This window comes from Austrofundulus limnaeus, unplaced genomic scaffold (assembly GCF_001266775.1).
Source record: "Austrofundulus limnaeus strain Quisiro unplaced genomic scaffold, Austrofundulus_limnaeus-1.0 Scaffold65, whole genome shotgun sequence".
Classification (NCBI taxonomy): domain Eukaryota; kingdom Metazoa; phylum Chordata; class Actinopteri; order Cyprinodontiformes; family Rivulidae; genus Austrofundulus; species Austrofundulus limnaeus.
The window spans coordinates 798,099-818,270 of NW_013952467.1; the positions used below are offsets into that span (position 1 = coordinate 798,099).

At 40.1% G+C, this 20,172-nt stretch overlaps 1 protein-coding gene across 1 annotated transcript in view; it reads right to left on the reverse strand.

Annotated features, from left to right (window-relative positions):
- Positions 1 to 1,149: 1,149 nt before the first annotated feature.
- Positions 1,150 to 20,172, reverse strand: part of abca3b (ATP-binding cassette, sub-family A (ABC1), member 3b) — a 35,716-nt gene continuing 16,693 nt past the window's right edge. The window contains exons 8-31 of the mRNA XM_014010072.1: positions 19,556 to 19,676; positions 18,344 to 18,517; positions 18,041 to 18,222; positions 16,041 to 16,187; positions 15,795 to 15,924; positions 15,555 to 15,709; positions 15,289 to 15,444; positions 14,246 to 14,456; positions 13,936 to 14,086; positions 12,112 to 12,210; positions 10,740 to 10,938; positions 10,354 to 10,660; positions 8,153 to 8,423; positions 7,776 to 7,980; positions 7,431 to 7,650; positions 6,404 to 6,562; positions 6,108 to 6,280; positions 4,919 to 5,053; positions 4,644 to 4,838; positions 4,375 to 4,562; positions 4,137 to 4,307; positions 3,834 to 4,030; positions 3,686 to 3,759; positions 1,150 to 3,111 (exon numbers count right to left, since the gene is read on the reverse strand). Of these exons, the coding sequence (XP_013865526.1) occupies positions 2,989 to 3,111; positions 3,686 to 3,759; positions 3,834 to 4,030; positions 4,137 to 4,307; positions 4,375 to 4,562; positions 4,644 to 4,838; positions 4,919 to 5,053; positions 6,108 to 6,280; positions 6,404 to 6,562; positions 7,431 to 7,650; positions 7,776 to 7,980; positions 8,153 to 8,423; positions 10,354 to 10,660; positions 10,740 to 10,938; positions 12,112 to 12,210; positions 13,936 to 14,086; positions 14,246 to 14,456; positions 15,289 to 15,444; positions 15,555 to 15,709; positions 15,795 to 15,924; positions 16,041 to 16,187; positions 18,041 to 18,222; positions 18,344 to 18,517; positions 19,556 to 19,676 (4,143 nt within the window). The 3' untranslated portion in view covers positions 1,150 to 2,988. The remainder of the gene's footprint in view (positions 3,112 to 3,685; positions 3,760 to 3,833; positions 4,031 to 4,136; positions 4,308 to 4,374; positions 4,563 to 4,643; positions 4,839 to 4,918; positions 5,054 to 6,107; positions 6,281 to 6,403; positions 6,563 to 7,430; positions 7,651 to 7,775; positions 7,981 to 8,152; positions 8,424 to 10,353; positions 10,661 to 10,739; positions 10,939 to 12,111; positions 12,211 to 13,935; positions 14,087 to 14,245; positions 14,457 to 15,288; positions 15,445 to 15,554; positions 15,710 to 15,794; positions 15,925 to 16,040; positions 16,188 to 18,040; positions 18,223 to 18,343; positions 18,518 to 19,555; positions 19,677 to 20,172) is intronic.

A 20,172-nucleotide genomic window follows, 5' to 3' on the forward strand; every position in this document is an offset into this window, starting at 1 on the left:
ATGAGTTTGTATGTAATGTATGAATATAATATACAAGTTTCACTTTTTAAATGGAATTACTGAAATAAATCTACTTTTTCATGATATTCTAATTTTATGACCAGCACCTGTATGTCCTTTTTAAAATTTTAACATGCACTGCTTGGCAGGGTAATTTTTAACGAAGTAATTTGTATGATACTTCCCTTACTTTGTTTAAAAGTAAGTATTTGKAAGGCAGGTTCCACACACTGACCCAATTTATATCATTTACAACATTAGACCAGTGATGAACAACATAGGGAATACTAGTAATGTCTCCTTGAAGTAATGACCTGATGTTGYCATTATTATTCCTTGATTTGACAGAAAAGCATAACCTACCTACTGAAGTTGTTAAGATATCAAATGATGGAACACAGATTGGTTTCTCAGCATTCCTCAACAGTGTTAGAACACCAGGAGGAATAGCATCCATAACTATTGCAAATTCTTTTGGGGTTACAGGAATATCAAATGTTTGCAGAAATTCAAAATAGTTAAGCAGATTCCCATTTTCATTAAGTAGCTGAGTTACCAAAATTATGTTATTATCAAACCAGGAGTTTTTTTTAAAAAATAGATCTGTTTTTGTATCTAATGACGCAATCGCGGCATCCCCGCCCCCGCGCGTTGTGTCCTGACGATCGTGCACCTCAGAAATTCTGATATGGCAAGCCGTACGTACCACTAAACGGGCACTTTACAACGCGTTGTAAAGTGCCCGTTTAGTGGCACTTACGGCTTGCCATAGGTTGGTGACCCCTGCCCTAAAGGTACAGGAGAACCTGCTTTGATCGACACACCTGAATCTAATTACAGGTTTTCTGAGGGATTCTGAGTTTCTGTGAAAGAAAGTGAATTTTGTTGTAATTATGCTGTTTCTAGGAGCAAAATGAACTCTTTTTAAATGCATTCTTTATGATTATATTGACATTTCTTTGAGCACATTTTCTGCAGAGTTGGAGGGGGCTGCAGTTGTCTGCTGCCGACTGCACCACCATCATCACCAGCTCGTAACATTACGTCAAAATTAATAATTACGTTTTCAGAATAAGGACAAGATTTTCTAATGTGGGGTTGTATGTCCGCAAACAGCTGCATATGGGCACAAAATATTATCAAACAGGATTTTCCATCATTTGCATAGAGCATTATTTAATTTAAAAAATAGCAATACATCCGGATCAAACCGGTTCAGTTTCACCATGGTACAGTACATCACACATTTACAATATTGTGAATTCCCTTTTGAAAAACATGACAAACTACGTTTCAAATAAAAAATAAACCCCAAACATTAGCAATGCGCACATTTTCAGTTGTAATTCTTTCAGGTCGTACACATAATGGAGGATTTGTGCAAACGTACAAACAAAAGTTATAAAAAGTCTAAATGAAAAGTTCATTTCAGCGTGTTCATATGACAAGGATGCACTGTAAAAATCATAGAAGGCAGGTAATAAAAATAAGTTTTTGCTTCCAGACAGGATACATTCATGACTTCTGTGGTCTTTTTTATGTAAGAGCAGGAATGTCATGTTCACGTTTTATAAGACCTAATCAGGTTTCATTCTAGTTTATATCAATCCTCATGAAAACCCAGTGACTGTGACTACATTTCTCATAAATAAGTACAGACTTGTTGCACTGAGAATCAAAACATTTTAGTTCTGAATACTTCTATGCAATACATACATCTTTTTTACAAGTTTTGAATAAAGAAGGCTTTGGGAATAAAATATTCAGGGCAGGATTTAAATGAGGTTTAACAAGCAGCAAAACGCAATTAAAAAATATATATATATATATATTTTAAAAAGTACCAGTCTTTCATTTCAGAACATTATCAGTTTGTCTGCTGATGATTGTAAAGATTATTATCCACAACGTATTGGACATTTTATTACATTTTGCCACATTCATTTCTAAGTCAAAAATGCTCTGCAGTAATGTTTGATCACTGCAGAGCTTTGGTTTGTAAGGTCTGTAATAGTCCTGGTGCAGAGCACAAAAAAAGTAACCATAACTGCGACTCTAACACAAAGAAAAAAAACACGTATAGGTCCTAATAAAAAAAAAGGCTCAAATTTCACCGTCGTCTCCTGCATCATGACACATGCTGCTGCTGCGAGCCAGAGTCAGTGCGTCATGAGGAAGTGACAAAAGAGAAGCACAACATGAACTCAGGATGGATTAAAGGTGCTGAGCGGGTTAACCCTCACTCAGGACGGCCAAGAAGCTCTCCTCTCTCAAAGTTTTGTAGTTTTATTTTCGTTTTTTTTGTTGTTGTTTTTGTTTTGTTTTGTTTTTTTCAGCTTGACATTCATCTTCGATCCTTTCTAATCAGTCTTGTATCGAGTAAAAACAGTTTGGTACCAGGAATGTGTCACAAAACACCCATCTCTGGAAAGAAATAAAACGTTAAAGCGATTCTTAAGAATTTAAAAACTAATTTTTCAGATAAGGCTAAAAAAAAAAGGCATACAACAAGTTCACAATCGTCAGTAAGAGTGATTCTTTCTGTCGTGATCAGAATCGTAATAAAGCATAAATTATTGGTCGAATAAAATGATAAATAAGAACAACTCAAACTGTACAGACAAACACACGGGCTCTGTCACACAAAGCTCAGCGTAGTGGTTTAGGTGTCAATGTGTTTGACTTCAATAATAAAAAAGGTGCAGATGTGTAAGTTTGTTACTTGGTTTGATCACCACACACACACACACACACACCATCAGCCGCCTTAAGTTCACACAGCAACAAGAAATGACACAAATGGCCGTTTAAAGTCTCACAAAGGCAATGGAGACAAAGAAATGCTGAATTTTGCAGCCGGACCAATGTCTTCAAGTTAGATAAAAAGGTTTTTCTCTCTCCCGTGTTCTCGAATCTGCTGCCCTCTCACACAGGGTTTGTGTGTGCACAGCAGACAGAAGGCTAATGGACGGATCCCTCATGCATCCTTTAATTCTGGGAACAGTGCTGGAACTGAGCGAAGCTGAGGAACACTTGCTCCAGAGAGATCTGGCTCACGCAGTAGTCTTCAATCCGGTATTTCTCCTTGGCTGCCTCCAAAGTGCCAAAAACCTGAACGGGAGAGCAGAACAATTATAGAAACAACAATAAAAAATTGAAAATAAACATTTGTTACATAATCACAATTTGTAGACAGCATCTACATTTTCTTCAGTTCTGTTCACATCTAAAAAACTATTATTTCTGAGCTTTTTCTGTTTTCGAAACATCGCCCTACTTTGAGCTACTATGGTAGAGTTTCTACCATTAAAAACAAGCATTTGCGTTAAAAATTTAACACGGTTTTAAAACATGATTAATATTTAAAGTCTGAGTTTAATTAAATTATGAGGTTTATTCTAACTATAATGAAAAAAAAAGAGCTAAAAGGGTATTATATAAACAGTATTTTGCAAAAGTGACAAGTTTCCCAACATTCATAGGTTTCTTTCAACGAACCAGATTATTTTATTATTTTTTTCTACAAACCATCCTGAGCACAGTTTTTCCTTACATCTACCTATTTATTTTTAGAAGAATGGCTTTTATTTGTCCACTAGAGGGAGCGCTTATCCAGCATGTGCAAAAACAAGCGTTTCTGCCTCACAGTTAATCTGTATTTGATGATAAAAATGGGTTACTGTACCTGTGCCCAGGTAAGTGTTTTATCTGTCAAATGATAGTGAACCATTCCCTGGTGCTCATCCTTCAGTTGACTTCCTGTTGTGGCAGAAAAGGATTCAGTTAGACGTCAGTTTGACTTAGTTAAAGTCACAGTTTCTGACAGCACAGACCTGGGAAGGTGCTTTCAATGAAGGCTTTAAAAAGCAGCAGGTCACTGTCCTCTAACTCTGCCTCCACATGCACTTTAGCTAGCAGGGTGTAGCCACTGCCAAACTTGCTCTTCAGGTGTTGGGGGCTCCCGAGGCACTTGAACTGCCCATTGACCATCACCGCCAGTCTGGTGCACAAGGCTTCACACTCCTCCATACTGATGAGAGAAACAGGCGAATGGGTGAGCATCCTCGCCTAAATTTATCACGATGACGTAACTAAATCATTTCAGCAAGACATAGCGCTTTTCATAAAGAACTCACCTGTGAGAAGTGATGATTACAGCTTTACCAGACTCCCGAGTCCGAGTAACAGCGTCCCACAGCAGCCTCCGGGCCACGGGGTCCATCCCTGTCGAAGGTTCGTCCAAGAAGACGACCGGAGGCCCACCGATCAGAGCCATGCCTGCGCTCAGCTTCCGCTTATTTCCACCACTGCAAGTCAAAAGTCTGCATTAGCATCTGCTCAACACGACAGAGTAGCACGACGTGCTCGACCCACCTGTAGCTGCGGACCAGTTTGTCGGCGTGAGGCTCGAGCAGCAGCGACCTCAGGACGTTCTCCACACAGCCAGACACGTACCTCTCCGGTATTCCTCTGAGCCTGGCATACATACTCAGAGTCTCTCTTCCTGTCATGTGGTCCAGCACGGCGTCAAACTGAGGACAGTAGCCGATACGCTGCTGCACCTGAAATGCCAAGAGGAATGCCGCTGTCAGATTTCAGGAGTTCAACACTCAAGATGGGGTCTTTTTTTTTTGTTTATTTACCTTTTTAATGTCCCTCAAGATGCTGTATCCATCTATGAAGGCGTCACCAGATGTGACAGTCTCGTCACCTGTCAGCATCTTAAATGTTGTGGTTTTCCCTGCTCCGTTGAAGCCTAAAAGGCCAAAACACTCCCCCTTCCCCACAGCGAGGGACAGTTTGTCCACGGCCAGGATACTCTGCCCGCTGCTGTACACCTGGCGGGGACAGATAACAGTGGACCACATCTTCATCTCTCGGAGCAGACGTGAACCTAAACAATGAGGTATCTTCCTACCTTGCTCAGCTCCTGCAGGACGAGAGGACTTCCAACCATAGACTCAACAACTGGCTGACAATCCAAAACCCTCTTCCTCTCTTCGGCTACATCCCTGTCCTCGGGAAGGAGCGCTGCATCCTGTGTGTGAGGCAACTGGACACACAATAAAACAAAATGTGAGATGAAAATATGACATACTGCTTCAAGTTTACAGAAACTATTTCAACAATATTTACCAAAGAACTGCCTGTGTTTAAATGTGAAGACTGTCAATCCAGAATACTTCAACAGAAAACAACTGAACTTCTGTTCTGAGTTCTTGTAAACTTCTTAGCTGAAACAATCCTTCAGTTTTTGCCATTTGGTTGGGAGTTTTAATGTCAAATGCACACTTTATCATAAGTAATAAAGATGTTCTTTACAGGTTTAATGAATAAAATACAGAAGACTTAATTACACAACAGACTGAAACAGCTGTAATTCAGTTAAGTTGCTTAGCGCTGCAGCTAATTGTTATTTGATTACAGATAAATCTGAAGAGATTTTTCAGACTTAAAAGGTGACATTTAAATATTTTCTTTACCGACTGGAAACTAAAACAATTAAATTAAATGTCTTTTTCTATAAAAGTAAATAAAATCACTGTTTTTGCAAAGTAATGAATATTAAAACAAATAAAAATGTTAGTGAACTGACAGATGTAGCTCTAAAATGTCAATTCAAAATGCTTTTCAATCACCTTTTAAATTAGTCGCTTTTGGTTTTTTTGGATTTTTTAACGGCAGGAAAATTATTTATACATAAAATCTTAAAGCTGATTATTTAAGAGGCTTAAATACAGCTTGATGCTTTATATGCCTGCTGAAAAATATAATGCTAGAAGCTTGTATAGACTGGTTTACAATTTTTAGGAAAACAGTTGAACATATTTGGCAATATTTATTAGATTTAATTTGCACATTACAGTTGGTAGACCCTCCTTATAACAAAACCTGAAACCTCTACAATTCTGCAAACTCCTTCTACAGTATATGTGCTATAGTCTGCAGGAAGTTAATTACGGCCTGTTTAACCTGCTTCTTGGACTGTTTTTTTTTCTTTCTTTTTTTCAATTATTTTTGTAACAATTTTCTGAAGCTTTAATTGTTTTCTATATTTAAAAAAAGGTCTAACAGAAGCCTCCTTAATGTTTCCTCAAAGCCTCTACCTGTTGACGTTTCCTGCACAGTGACGTGATGAGCCGCCACACAGTGCGGACGCACTGCAGCTCCACAACAAACAGAAGGATGTTGAAGACGGCGCCCTGCACTGAGAGGGACACGAGAAAGCGTCCGATACCAGGCTCGGCCATTGAGAAGTAGTTGGGCTGGTAGGTAATGTCTGGAAATGTAGAAATGATATAAAGAACAAGAAAGTACAGGAGTTTAATTAGCAATTAGATTTTTATTTGTACTTTACAATAAAAACAAACCATATTTTTTCATGCTGTGCTGGGACACTCACTCCACACTTGACAGATGATTTCACTAAGGGGGCTCGAGGTGCAGAATTTGATGAATTCGTAGTTCTGATAGAACTGGCTGACAGACATGCCCAGGCAGTAGTTTGGGAAGATCAGGAACACTTTATCCAGCAAGTGTGACAAGTCCTGCAGGTTTAATTCTGAAAACGGCATTTCAAAAAGACGGTAAACAGAGACGATAAACACTTTGTTTTTCTTTTTCTTTTCAGTCTTTGCATGCGCTTTTCCTTGCTTTTAGTCTTTTTCAGCATGGCAATGTGGGGAGACATCTTCACCTATACTGTTGAAATCACACCAGCGGATTCTTACCTTTCCACATCGAGAAGCTTCACACATCCCACTCCTCTGAACAAATCAAACCCAAGTGCAAATTTCTTGAACACGATTCCTCACTGCCTTCCCACACATTAATACTGACCATTGCATTGAGTAAGGACACAGCAAGGCCAGGAGAGCTGAGCTCAGTAATCAACGTCTGAACATCTGGATCACATCAGACTACAATCTGGATTGGGTGTCGCTTTAAGCCAGTTTAAAGAATTGCTGAGGCAGTAGGAAATGTAATTTAGAGCAAACCCAATCCAAGATGGTCGCCGAAGACGAAAATAGCTAAAACTCAGTCAATTTTACAGATACTAGGGTAAAAGTTGGTGTGGTAGTAGCTGAGAGTCATCCTCAGCAGTTACTGTGACATTGTGCAATATCTCAAAAGGTTTCATCAAAACAACTAAAACCATCTCTTCTCATCATGAGATGTTGGCAGCGTGTGCTAGGTTTTATTTTATTAAATTCCTTTAAATACATATTGTGCAGTTATCAATGAATCAATTCACACCGCCTCTCTTCTAATTTAGCCTTCATTTCAAGCTTTCACTGTTGTTTTACTCAGAAATCGAATTGCTCCTTCAGAAACAGCTGTATGAAAAGAAGCAGCTGACTTATCTGTCATATTCTCCTTTAATCTGACAACCTGCTACCGTGAGTCATTGTTGGCATTTCATCTCTCACCTGGGATAGTCATGATGGTGACAGCCAGGAAGGTGGCGGTGCCAGAAATCATATTGAAGATGGTAAGGCGGGTGTAGGCGGAGGCAGCGGTGGAGAAAAAGAAGCTGAGCAGGTACATCAGAGGTATGACAGCCCAGCCGTAAAGCAGAAGTATCAGGAGCACGTCCACGAGGTGGTTGTTCTCAACAAAAGCCTCGACTCCAAATGCTCGGAATACCACCTGAAGAAAAAAAAACATATTTGGGTGGAAAACAAAGACATCAATTTAAACAAGAACAAATCAATTTTTTTAAGACTGAATCCTCAGTATCTGCTTATTATTTTGTTCCTACATGTGACACTGACCAGCATGAACAGGCAGGGCAGCATGAAGTTCACCAGGTCCCACAGCAGGGCCGACAGCCAGAAGTTTGAATGGTAGACGCCGCTGACCTTCTGCACGTGCTTGGACTTGATGGCGGACTCGGTAACGAGCAGCAAGGCAAAAGTGCTGGACAGGGAGGCCATGCCGTACATCAGGTTGATGGCGATGGCAAAACCTGTTCTGCTCCTACAAATGGAACACAAAAGATGGAGACAAAAATGACATGAAAGAAGTGATGCCTGTTAGTTCACATGTTGCTTTTTATGTTGTTGTCTCTTCTCAAAATCTGATACGACTCATTAGTTTAGAGCATTTTAGTTTCTTCGTCTTAATAATACCCCCGCCCTCCCTCGCTCACTCTGTGAACTGGCTCCGTGCGGCCTCAGACAGATTCCGTGGCATGGGGTAATTGCTGGTCTCGATGGAGGCATTGGGCCCGGCTAAAAGTTTGAACAGAGCGTTGTCCGCCATCATGAGGGCCGTGGCCAGCGTGTGGTAGCCCTGGTTGTTGAAGTAGGCCGTCACCTCTGAAAACTGAGCGAGGCCGCGGAAGGCAGCCCCCACCACGCAGCGCTCATTAAAACTGCTGCCTTCCCTCTTCGCCTGGGTCAGCACGTAGTCCATGAAGTCTAAGTGGTGAAAGGCAGAGACGACACATCGACAAAAACATTAATAGAAAAGGTTCAGAAGCTCTGAAACAGCCCACACATTTTCTAACAATGAATACACCTGGACAGAACTGGTTTGTTCACCATTCAAAAGTTGGTTTGCAACTGTTTCATGTCTCTGTGGTCAATTATTACCTCTCTGTAAAAGGTTCATTTCTATTTGTAGTATTGCATTTTGTTTGTGTTTGGTTTCTGGTCACTTGTTTGTTTCATTTCTGTTGCTCTGACTCACAATAAGTCTCTTTGTACTTGCTTGTACACAACCTGTGCCTTTGAGTCATTTGGAGTCCATTTGTACGAGTTTTACTCTCTTTGTGGTTGTTTGATTTGTTTAATCATTTTGTTTTTTTGTCAGATTTTCTGTTTATCTGTGTCCTTTTTTTATAAGTTTTGAGCCTACAGAGATTGAGCAAAGTCAGCTGTGTGGCAGTAGATTTTTAAATTTTAGTTGGCCGTCTGATCCACACACCTTAAAGTTGTTTGCTAACAGCCAATAAATGCCATCAGAAAAAGGAAGTAGCCATATTTATGGCTATTTGAGCAGAACAGGGCCCTAGAAATGCACAGATCTGAGCTTCCTGACAATCATGCCCTCAGTCCAGTGGCAGATGCTGGTCTTTCAAGGAGGGGAAGCTCAATTTCGGCCTACATCATAAAATGTGTCTGTTTATTTATACGTAAATTCTACCCTCCGTTCCTTTTCAAGAAAATGATCTGTGACTCTGACATACCAACAAGGCGTCTTTCCCAGGGACTTGACCAGTGTCCTCTCAATGGCCAGCAGAGCTAGGCTGCTTAAATGGCCTTGGCCCATGGTTGCAGGTGTATGACTGCCATTATGTGCAGCTTGCTACCTAGCTAGCTCGCTAGCTGGGACTGGCGCAAGGCTAGAGTGAAGTGTTTCTGCCTGTGAGTGCTTTGTGACAGTGGAGGGGCTCAGCATTACCCGCTGGACAGAAACTGCGATAGAAGTCAGAAAGAGTGATAGAAGTCAGTCTCCAAACAAAAGCAGCTACATAAAAACCCACCAGAAATAGAAGCTCGATTTGTTGCTAGTCATTTTTAACAAAGAAAATGTGGCTAAAAGGATTAGTAACGTCTCCGGTTCAACTCAGAACAGAATGAAAATTTTAAAATGCTCCCACGGATGATTACACCAAAAGATCGCTGATTGGCTCATTTCGCTGTCAATCAAAAAGGGATTCCGCCTCAGAAAAATCATCTAATCATCATGCAGAAGCTGAGCATCACTTCGCTGCACTCTTTGCTTTGCTGTTGAACTCTGTGGACGCTCAGCGTCCGACTGTTTAAAGCACTGTGAAGCTGCGGGAATGAGGGAGAGGAAAGCAGCGTCGTTACCAGTGATAAGAAGCTGATTCTGAACAAAAGTTGAGCGCACTGTAGCGCATATTTAGTCAATGACATGTACACACAACAGTATTTAATCACTTATTTTCTTGACATTTTAGGGGAAGCTGAGCTTCCCTTGCAGTCTTAGAACAATCGCCTCTGCCTCAGTCTGTGGAAAGACAATGAAGGCCTCCATCATCGTAGTCATTATTTGAAAAAGGTTGTTATTGAAAAGCACAAGGGCAACGTAGCCTTATTGTTTTCCTTAAATTAGAAGTTCTACCAAATATCAAGTGTAGTACTCATTAGTATTTAGTTTCAGCAAGTAATCAAATTTCAGTACTAGTACTTGGTTTGAAAAAGAAGTTATTTTGGAGCATCCCAGCTTTGTCCCATTTTGCATCTTATTGTCGTCGTGCGTCTCGCTGTTGTTATTTTGTGTCTTGTTTAGTCTCTTTGTAAATACCTGCAGTCGTGTCTGAATGAATCTACATGAACAAGTGCTCTGAAAGTCAAATCCTTATTTTCTAATTCTACTGACCTGTGATATTGACGAGTTCTCCAAGCTGGGCTGAGAGCTGGGTGGCGTATGTGTTTGCTAAGTCAGAAGCAAGGGGACCCGCCCCAGGTTGCACAGCAACGGGGACCTTGGTGGGACCATAACGACTGAGGGCCAGATCCAACAGAGGAGCATTCTGGTGATTGGGAAGGGTTCGTGCCACGACTAAGGCCACAATAGTGAAGATCAGAGGAACCAGGAACTGAGCCACCATCACCTTCCAGTTTCTCCAGCTGTACAGTGCCCTCTTCAGAAACATAGCATAGAACTGCTGCAGGTAAAGTCTCACCTGGTGGAGGACAACACACACAGGCTGGTTAAGTCATATGCAGACGACAAAACAAACCACAGTTTGCATCTAGTCTTACCCCAGTGTTCAGCTTGATGTTGGAGCCATCCTCTGAGATGAGCGTGCCGCTGTCTGTGAAATCAGTGACATCTGTCAGGGCGCTGATGCTGCTGGCATCGTCCAGGATCCAGTCATGGGAGCGTCTCTCATGCTGGTACTGCAGGGCTGGCAGCTGGATGGCCTGAATGTCCAAACTGGAGTCCACCAGCTTCCCAACTCTAAAAGCACAATCACAGGTTATCCACTTCATTTCAGCCTAAAGGCAAAACATAAAAAAATTAATCATAGGGGAACAAAAGTGAAATTACTCTTAGTAGAGTTTAAAATTACACAAAAGTTTGTTTCCCAATGTTAGGATACAGATAAAATTTTACACTTCGCAAAACAACATCTGTAGGAATAGGTTTATAATGGTTTTTTTATTATTATTATTTTACTTTCAAAAGCTCAGTGAGGTAAAAACAGTAAACAAAACTATTTCAGAGCCTTAGTATTATTTTTTCTTGAAAGAAAAGCATTTGCACAGCAGGCCACGCTGTAAACGCACACTCATCTTGTCAGGTACAAAGTGTTTTTGTGTGTTCACACAGGAGCTTTGTCCATCTTTTTCCACCAGGTTAGCTTTAGTATTCCTCAGTTGTACAATGAAATGTTAAAAAAGAAGAAGAAAACATCTTCTCTATATTTAATTGCAAATAATATGAAAACATGTTTTGTGTTTTTGATGCTCAGATCCAATTCAATTTAGTTTTAATTTTTGATGTTTTGTTTTTTTTAATTCAGTCTTTACACTGTTTATTGCTAGGTTATCTGTGAAGAATGAGCAGCGGTGTAATATTGCACCTGATGAGGCGCTGCATTTGGCTGAACATACTGACAAACAAAAGGCAAGACTGATCCCGGCTCAGTTTTGTTGTGTTGTGTAAATGACCAGCACACACTGCTGTTCTCACAGTATGACTTGGAAATAATGAGACTCAGAGCACTAATTTTTATCATTTAAACTGTGGACAATTGAAGTAGCATGCAATGTTAGTAGATGCAGTTGTGCTTGTTGCCACAGATACATAAATCAAACCAATGAGAAAGAAAAAAAAAGTGTAATAGGTGAACTGTGAGCAGCTGGAACTCAGATTCATGAGCAAAAATAAGAGAAAATATTATTGTTCTGACAAAAAAACCTGTCATGCTTTCTAAAAAGTATGTTTATATAAAATATTTAATGTAAAAGAATCCATTTTCAAATGTAATCAGATTTTCATTTAAATGCTGCCAATTTGCAGGAATTTTCATCATCTGCGTCATTAAACTGAGAATGTACCTACATGTGGGAGCATTGCTTCCAGAATCACATCCTACTGATGCAAACGAAAACTAATTTGAACATTTACCTGAGGAAAACCTCCTCCATGGTGGTAACTGAGGCTCCATAACTAGCGATGCCCAGCTTCTCTTTGTTCATCTCCAGCTCAGCAAACAGCAATTCAAATCTGACAAAAATAAATAAATAAATAAATTATACATTTGTAAGAATAATGAGTCGTGTTCCTATTAGGCATGGGCCAGATACTGGTTTCATGGTATACCGTGATGTTAAAAAAGTCGCAGTTTCAAAACCACTAAATTTTTCATAACGTTCCTACGGTATAAGCATCCCCACCCCACCTACCCCCTCTGGTCCATACAGCTGCAGACTTTACCTCGTGCACCCCGTGATGGCTAAGGGAAGAGTTCCCCAAATTTTCCCTGTCTAAAAGAATAAAGCCATCTGTATGAAAATACTTAGGATGCCGTAAAAAGACTTACAGCAACGTCTTGCAGACAGTGTTGGTACCACATCTAACAAGATATCGCAGCAACAGGTAAAGTTTATGCTATCTTGAAATGAACGAGCTAACTTTAGCATCAGACATTAGCGAAACATGTCACCCTGTTGCTGTGCCACATTGTGCCGGTCACAACTTGTCTGCAAAATGGTTTTAGAGATGTTGGATTGTATATTTGATAAATTTCAAGTGAAAAGTGATTAAACAGAATTCCGTAGCTTCAGATGAGCAGCTCTTTAGCGCAACGTGTGTTTTATAAACACATGTTCATAGCTGTGATTTCTGTTGTTTCTGTGTGTGAGTAATTAAATGATCTTTAGGTCAAACACCCCTTTGAAATTAAAAACACAATCAAAACTCCCAATGTGGTACATTATTTCAATAAAAAGACCAGTCATGCAGTATACACTGATTTGACTTAACTAATAAAGCAGTAGAAAAGTAGTTATCCAATTAGATGTAAACTTTATCAGGATAACTTAATTACATTTGGTGCTAAAAATCACAAGCATAAATGCACACAGGTAAATAAAAAAAATCAGCATAAAACCTCTGTGATCTTAAAACAAGATAAAGTGGAATATGATGATAATAAAAAAGTTGTTTCTTTTTTTTTTTGTTTGTTTTTTAAAATACCAATTTCAAAATAAACCTTTTTAGAGCTGTAATCATAATACCGTGATATTTTTACCCAAGGTTATCTTACAGTCATAATTTCATACCACCCCATGCTTAGTTTCTGTTTATATAGTTTTATAATTTCTCAGATTATTCTCCGTTCTGTTCCCTTTGTAGCTTTTGCTCTGCTTATTTTAGCTTGTGTCCTGTTTATTAAGACCTGTGTTCTGTTCGTTTTAGCCTCTGTTTTGGTCATTTTATCCTGTTTATTTTGACTTTAATGATTCACGTTTTTTCTTCTTTAGTAAAGTTGTTCATTTTTGCAGAAAATACAATTTCTAGTTCAGTTTTGTTTAAGAGTGCCTTCTAATTCTAAATCAAAAATATATATATAAACAATTGGACAAATAGCTAAAAAAAAAGCTGAGGGGAATATCCTTTCAAATGTTGATAAAAAAGAAATGATCAATTATACTTTTACCACTACAATAACTGAAAGTGCTACAGTGAAAGATTTCATGATCTGCATTCATTAGATTCAGATTTTTATCATAAAAAGAAAAGTGTTCTAATGCTATTATATAAATTTACATATCCGTTTTTAGACATGCAACTCTTTCTGACCTCCTTTCAAAACAGTTCAGAATAATTATCATTAAACCAGTGATTTCTGCTGGTGAGTATAACCACACTCACTGTAACCATCAGGCCACTTCATGCTGTGTAATGGTGGCTATTTTATTATTATTATTCAGAGCCACAAACACTCACCTGCTGGTGCTTTCTTTGGGCAGAATATAAGAGAGCTCGGCTCCAGCGCTGCTTTCCAGTGTAGCATTAGGAACATACATGTGAACAAGGCGGGTGATCTCAGACACATTGCAAAGAGCATCCTTAACTATCACCATGTGGTAGCCAGCACCTGAAAGGCAGAGGAAAGAGGTATACCGGTTATTGACTTAACACAAATGTATTACCATATTTTTTTATTTCTATAATTTTTATTAAAGAGTCAATAGTCCTGTAAAACCCTTAAGAGTGACATGTTGCTCAAGTTTTTTCCACCTCCCTCTCAGCGTACCGTATTTGTTCTTAAGGAAGAGTGGCGACCCGCAGCACTGCAGCTCTCCTCCTGCCATGATGGCGATACGATCGCCGAGTAAGTCGGCTTCATCCATGAAGTGAGTGGTGAGCAGGATGGTGCGACCTCGCTTCTCTCCCTGCAGCAGGTCCCAGGTGGCACGTCGGGCCGACGGATCCATACCCGATGTGGGCTCATCTAACATGACAACCTGGAGATGAGAAGAAACAGGTGATGAGGAGTTCAGGGAAAAGCAAGCAGGAAAAACAAAAGAATCACGAGTAGGCCTGTCACGATAAATTTTTCCCAACGATAAATTGTCTCAGAAATTATTGCGATAAATGATAATATCATCTGGAGACCATTTTAAACTAACACAATTAAAACAAATACCGATAATGATACCATCACCCACCCACACACACACACACACACACACACACACACACANCACACACACACACACACACACACACACACACACACACACACACAAAAGTTACAGAAGTTGACAAATTTTCTGTATGTAAAACAAGATGTGGACCTGAGATCGGGGAAACAACACAAGAGCAGCTGCTGAAGCTGTAAAATTGCTACCAGCCTTCTCTATCCAAGCCAGCGCAATTTATTCTTTTTGCCTTCCTCTGGCTTTATAAAATAACTGCCATCAACCCCCTTGCTTCTTACGAAGTTTACTAAATTTCCGTCATGTTAAAAAAAAAAACTATTCTTGGCAAACCCAAGCTTCGATACAGTGCCCTGAGGAGTTGCCAGTTGAAAGAAGGCGTCAGAAAACCGAAGACGCTACTCTGGCTAAATGCCTGTTCTTGGGGCTCTCAGGCTACAGAGGTTTATGTGACCATACGCCTGGCAAATACCCAACGTCAGAGATCACTCCTCACAAACAAGCAGGCAAATTAAAACCATCAACCTAATTTTCTTATTCACCTAATTTTTCTTTATCGTGCCCTTAGTTGATTTATTGCTTATCGCGACAGGCCTAACGAGTAGGGCTTTTTTTTAGTGCTCTTAAAGTTTCTAACCTTGGAGTCACCAATGAGGGCGATACCAATGGAAAGCTTTCTCTTCATGCCGCCAGAGAGGGTCTTGGAACGAGCCTGTCTCTTGTCTTCAAGGTTCAGGATGCGGATGATCCGATCCACCTCACCTGGGATCTTCTCTTTGGGGTAACCTTTTAGCTGAAAGCAGAGAGGATTAACTCACTGAGAATCTGCTCTGACCTCCTTATTGTTTGTGCAGTGCATGCTGTGTTTACGTCTTCTTAGAGGTTAGCGGATAAAACTAATACCTGTGTGTAGAAGAGCAGGTGCTCTCTCACTGTGAGGTTATCAAAGAGCACGTCGTGTTGTGGGCACAGACCCAGACTGCGTCGTATCAGAGTCATGTCCTGACCGATGTCGTAACCGTTGATGTAGGCTCTGCCACTTGTGGGGGGAAATAGACCTGAGGTGAAATAACGAGTGGGTTAATAGTGTTAACGTGACATATTTAATGAGGGCTCGCTCGCATTTATATCTGAACTGGTAACCTGTAAGCATGGACAGTGTTGTCGTCTTTCCAGCACCGTTGTGTCCTAGCACCACTGTGATTTGGCCCTCGAACATGTTCAGCGTCAGCTCTTTTACAGCTTGTCGCGTCTTGTTGCCTACTTTAAAATCCTGTCAAAAATGAAAAAAAAAAAAAAAAACCCAAATCATCGCCTTTGGATAGTCAGAACACAGACAGCTCTGTACTTAACTGGACATGCTGAACAAAACAGTGTTGTGCTACTCACCTTTGTGAGGTGTTTAATCTTTATTCCAGAGACAAGTCCAGCAGGCTCCTCCTCTATGAACTCTCCTTTCAGAGCCTTTTCTGCATCCTCCTCTTCCTCCTTCTCATTTACCAAAGCCATGCGAGGGGTGCTGCACCAATACGAAGGCTGCAAATTTGGGAATTTGAAAAGGGTAATATGTAAGAGATCTTAAATTGGCATTTTAAATGTACAGCATAATAAATGATCAGTGAACTGAGTTGACTGTGGGGTCAAACAAGGGAAGCAGAGGAACCCTGCAGACCATTATTATTGTTGTAAATGTACACTAGAATGAATTGTTTCCTGACCAAACCCCTCTTTGCTGCACTTCCTAAGAATCAAAGTCGAGCCTCCCTGTTTGGTGCTATAGAAGCAATATCCACACACACAATGGCTGCAGACTGAAGTGCGTCAGCGTCTAAACCCCACCCTGCTGGCAGTCTCTTGAATTCCTGACCAGTGGGAAATAGATTAGCATAAGTTTATTTTTTGTGTAAGAATGTGTGTGTATGTGTAAAAGGAACACCATTTCGTGACCGTACAACGTTGTTGCAACGATAAACCGTATTTGAGTTGGCTGGAGAGACCCAGACGTTTCCTGTTATTCTAACTGGCTGAACCTGAAGACTTCCTCCAGCCAATATGTTTGGACCTCCTGTTTCAAAGCCTCCTCCACACCTTCTGTATCAGAACTGCTTTCACTGAGAGCAGATGTGATTTTGGGCCCCTGTAAACCAAATTGACGTCAAGAGTTGCAGCTATTGTAGGTCTGTATTGACACAATTCCAGCAAGTGGAGGGAAAAAAAGGCTCTTAAATTCACCGCAAAGAAGACCACCAACTGTGAAATTCAATGCACACTTTGCCTCTGCGCAAGCGGGCGCAACTTTTGCAAGCAACAATGAAATAAAAGTCAATATGCTATTCAACAGGTTATCTAACATAGTACTGGATTTTTCTGGCTGTTTTAGACAGATACTAACACACCTTATGTGTACATTTTAATAAAACATGTAAGCTTCACACACACATTAACTTGCTAGACTTCAATCAGTTTGCTGCCAATCAGAGTGGTTCTTCTCATTGGCAAACTCAATATTTCAAACCAACAGGGTCCAAAAAGCCTCGATGAGATCTGTGTGACAAATGTTATCTTCATTCCTCACATCTAATTATTAGCTCGACGTACAAGGCCCATTTAAGGCAGTTTAGTTTTGGAGGAAATGATTATTACAAGAGGTGGGTGATATATATCGCAGACGATATTATCGTCCATGTTGCTTTGAAGATATGTAATTTTACGTTATCGAATATTCATTCGATCTCAAAAAGACAACAAATACTGTGGTGGCATAAGTCCCCATTCGTGGAATATTTGCCACGGAAACCAATCAGCGGGCAGGATTCAGTCACGTGACTGGGTCAGCGGCAACTGAAGTAAACAGTGGGCAGAATTCATTCTTGGACTCGCGGCAGCCAAAACCACGGGGCTTAAAGTTCTCCGTCGTTACAACAGATTTTCGTAATCAGATTTGTTCACTGAACTAAAAGTTTACCCCCTCCTTGTCATCCTGGAGAACATCACCATGTTCTCTAGGAGAATGTGTTTCAAATGTTTTTGTAGTTTATCATATCCATAGATGTCATAGTAAGCAAGCAGGGTATGACAGCGTGTTTTTTTTCTTCTTTTAAAGAAAGATATAGTCAGATTATCGATATCGGCAAATGAAAAAAAATGAGATTTTTTTGTCCGTATCGTTCAGCCCTAATTATAACAGAGATTTTGACAGAGATTACTAAAACCAATCTAAGCTTTAGGGAATATTCTGCTTGCATGCAAATTCCTCTTTTCAGCTTTAATCCTTTTGGGTTTGAGACATAAACCGACACTAAATTGAACAAAAAACTCAAATAACAAATGCATATCTATATTGGTGTATTTGGTACATTCCTCAACGAGCAGCTCATTTTAAATCATACCAGTAAAAAGAAATAAGAGGGTAGAGGCACTCCGTACTCCCCAGGAAAAACTGCCTCTATGTACCAGGTCACGAGTCCATAAAGCACCGAGTCAAACAGCAGCAAGCACAGAACCTGGGCCATGGAGAAATCATCGTCCACCGTCACAGAGTCAAACAAGTTGGACCACTGGATTCCTGTCCCTGAAGAGGTGGATGTCGATGGAAAAAAATATAGTAAATTTTAAAAACACAAGCAATTTAGATGTAAAAACGAACATAATGTATTTATGGACCATGATTTGACCAAAACCTTCAGCCTCACCTTTGCCTTCAAACATTCCTATAAGTTGTGCTCCCATGGCCATGGCCACATTCGAGATAAGGCATGCTGACACCTTTTGGGCATGGTTCAGTAAGTCATAGCGAGGCCACAGGAACAAATAAGGCAGGTAGCTGAGGAAGTAGATGAAGCCGCCTGCTGCTGCCGCCACGTTGGCTGACATTGGAAAGTACAGAATCAGTGTATCAAAAAATGAAAGGAATTTTAAAAAGTAAAGAATATAACACACAGATATTTGTAGACGTGAACAAACATTTTTTTGTACCCATTTCTCTGATTGTTGAAAGAAACATTATGGAGCAGAAAGGAGAGTGTTAGGTAAGGCGAGCAGGTAAGAATGGTAGACTGTTAGGGTCATTTTTGCTTTCAGTTCTAAGAAAGGATGACAAGAACCCTTCAAAGACCACTTGTTGGAGACAACGTGACATTTTGAGCCTGCTTGGAACATGTACCGATCAAGTGCCATTATCTGTTCCTAAAAAGTACATCAGTGGGTGGACGAGTGTCCAGGCAACAACAATGTCCCAAAAGATCCTAAAATAAAGACAAAGTAGTTCTTTTTAGAGCTTTATGTCACAAATTAAACAACAGATCTGCAGCTTTTCAGGACTTTCGTTCAAATATGCTGTTTTTGTTGACAAAAGAACATTAACCATTTCAATCAGTCTAATAATTATTTTAGGAATACTAAGTCAATGCAGAGAAAGTACCTGCTTACAGAGGACTGCTTTACAAGGAAGCTAATACCATTAGCCTGACAAGTATTTGCAATCTGAGCTGCTTTGTTCGAGAGAAGTGAAAGGGGAAGGATTTTGGTTTGAAAGAGGAGCTTTGACTGAGTGAAAGAGCAAAAGAGGGAGGGAGAAGAAAAAAACGAGGTTTAAATAGTTTTCTTTATTGCTGAGGTTGTCCAGGCTGAGGAGTGTTCAGGTTTTAAATGACCGGAGAGACGTTCCAACTTACAAGACTTGTTTTACAAGGAGCAAAACATTTCTTTTCATTAAGGAATGTCCCAACACAGGCATCTAAACTTATTTAATACATAAATATCCCATGAAAAAGTAATAAGAACCGTTCTTTTCTTTTCTTTTTAAACTAAGAGACTACATGAATCAAAGTCATGCAAAACCCATTAGCCTGAACAAGCAGCACAAAGAAACAAGACTGGCATTCAAAAAAAAAGGCTCCACCCACCTCGGGAGAAGAAGGCACTGATCATGAAGCTGAAGCTGATGGTGGCCACAGTGAAGACGAGCAGGAAGACAAAGACCAGCGTGGGATCACTGTGGGTCAGCACCGCACCGTTAGGGCTCACCTACAACAGCAGAGGGGGTTTAGTTGTGTGCTTACATTCTGATTTATCACTTTCAGACAGTGGGTGACAAAATTTGAGCCTTTTGCTTGAGTAATATTTATGGAAATATAACAAAGTGGGGGTACAGAAGCACAAGTACAAGCCCCACAAGAAGAAATATCTACTTAAGTAGGCGTTCCAGCTGCTTGTATCTTTATTGTTGCTTTTGTTTTACTTTATTAGGGATGTCGTTAAGCTTCAGTCCTAACCAGATAAGGGAATATCATACTGCAAATATGACGCCTATAAAAGTTCTTCTATGCACTCAGGCTTCATCACTAAAAATAAATAAATAAATAAATAAATAAATAAATAAACAGACCTAGCACCTTCCCACGGTGATATGAGACAGTGTATGGAGGAAGGGATGTGACTTTTGAGTGTCAGAGAATTCAACTACAGTGTAATAAATTGGCAAAGATGAGGTTATTCATCATTTTTTATTTGTGCTTTTTGT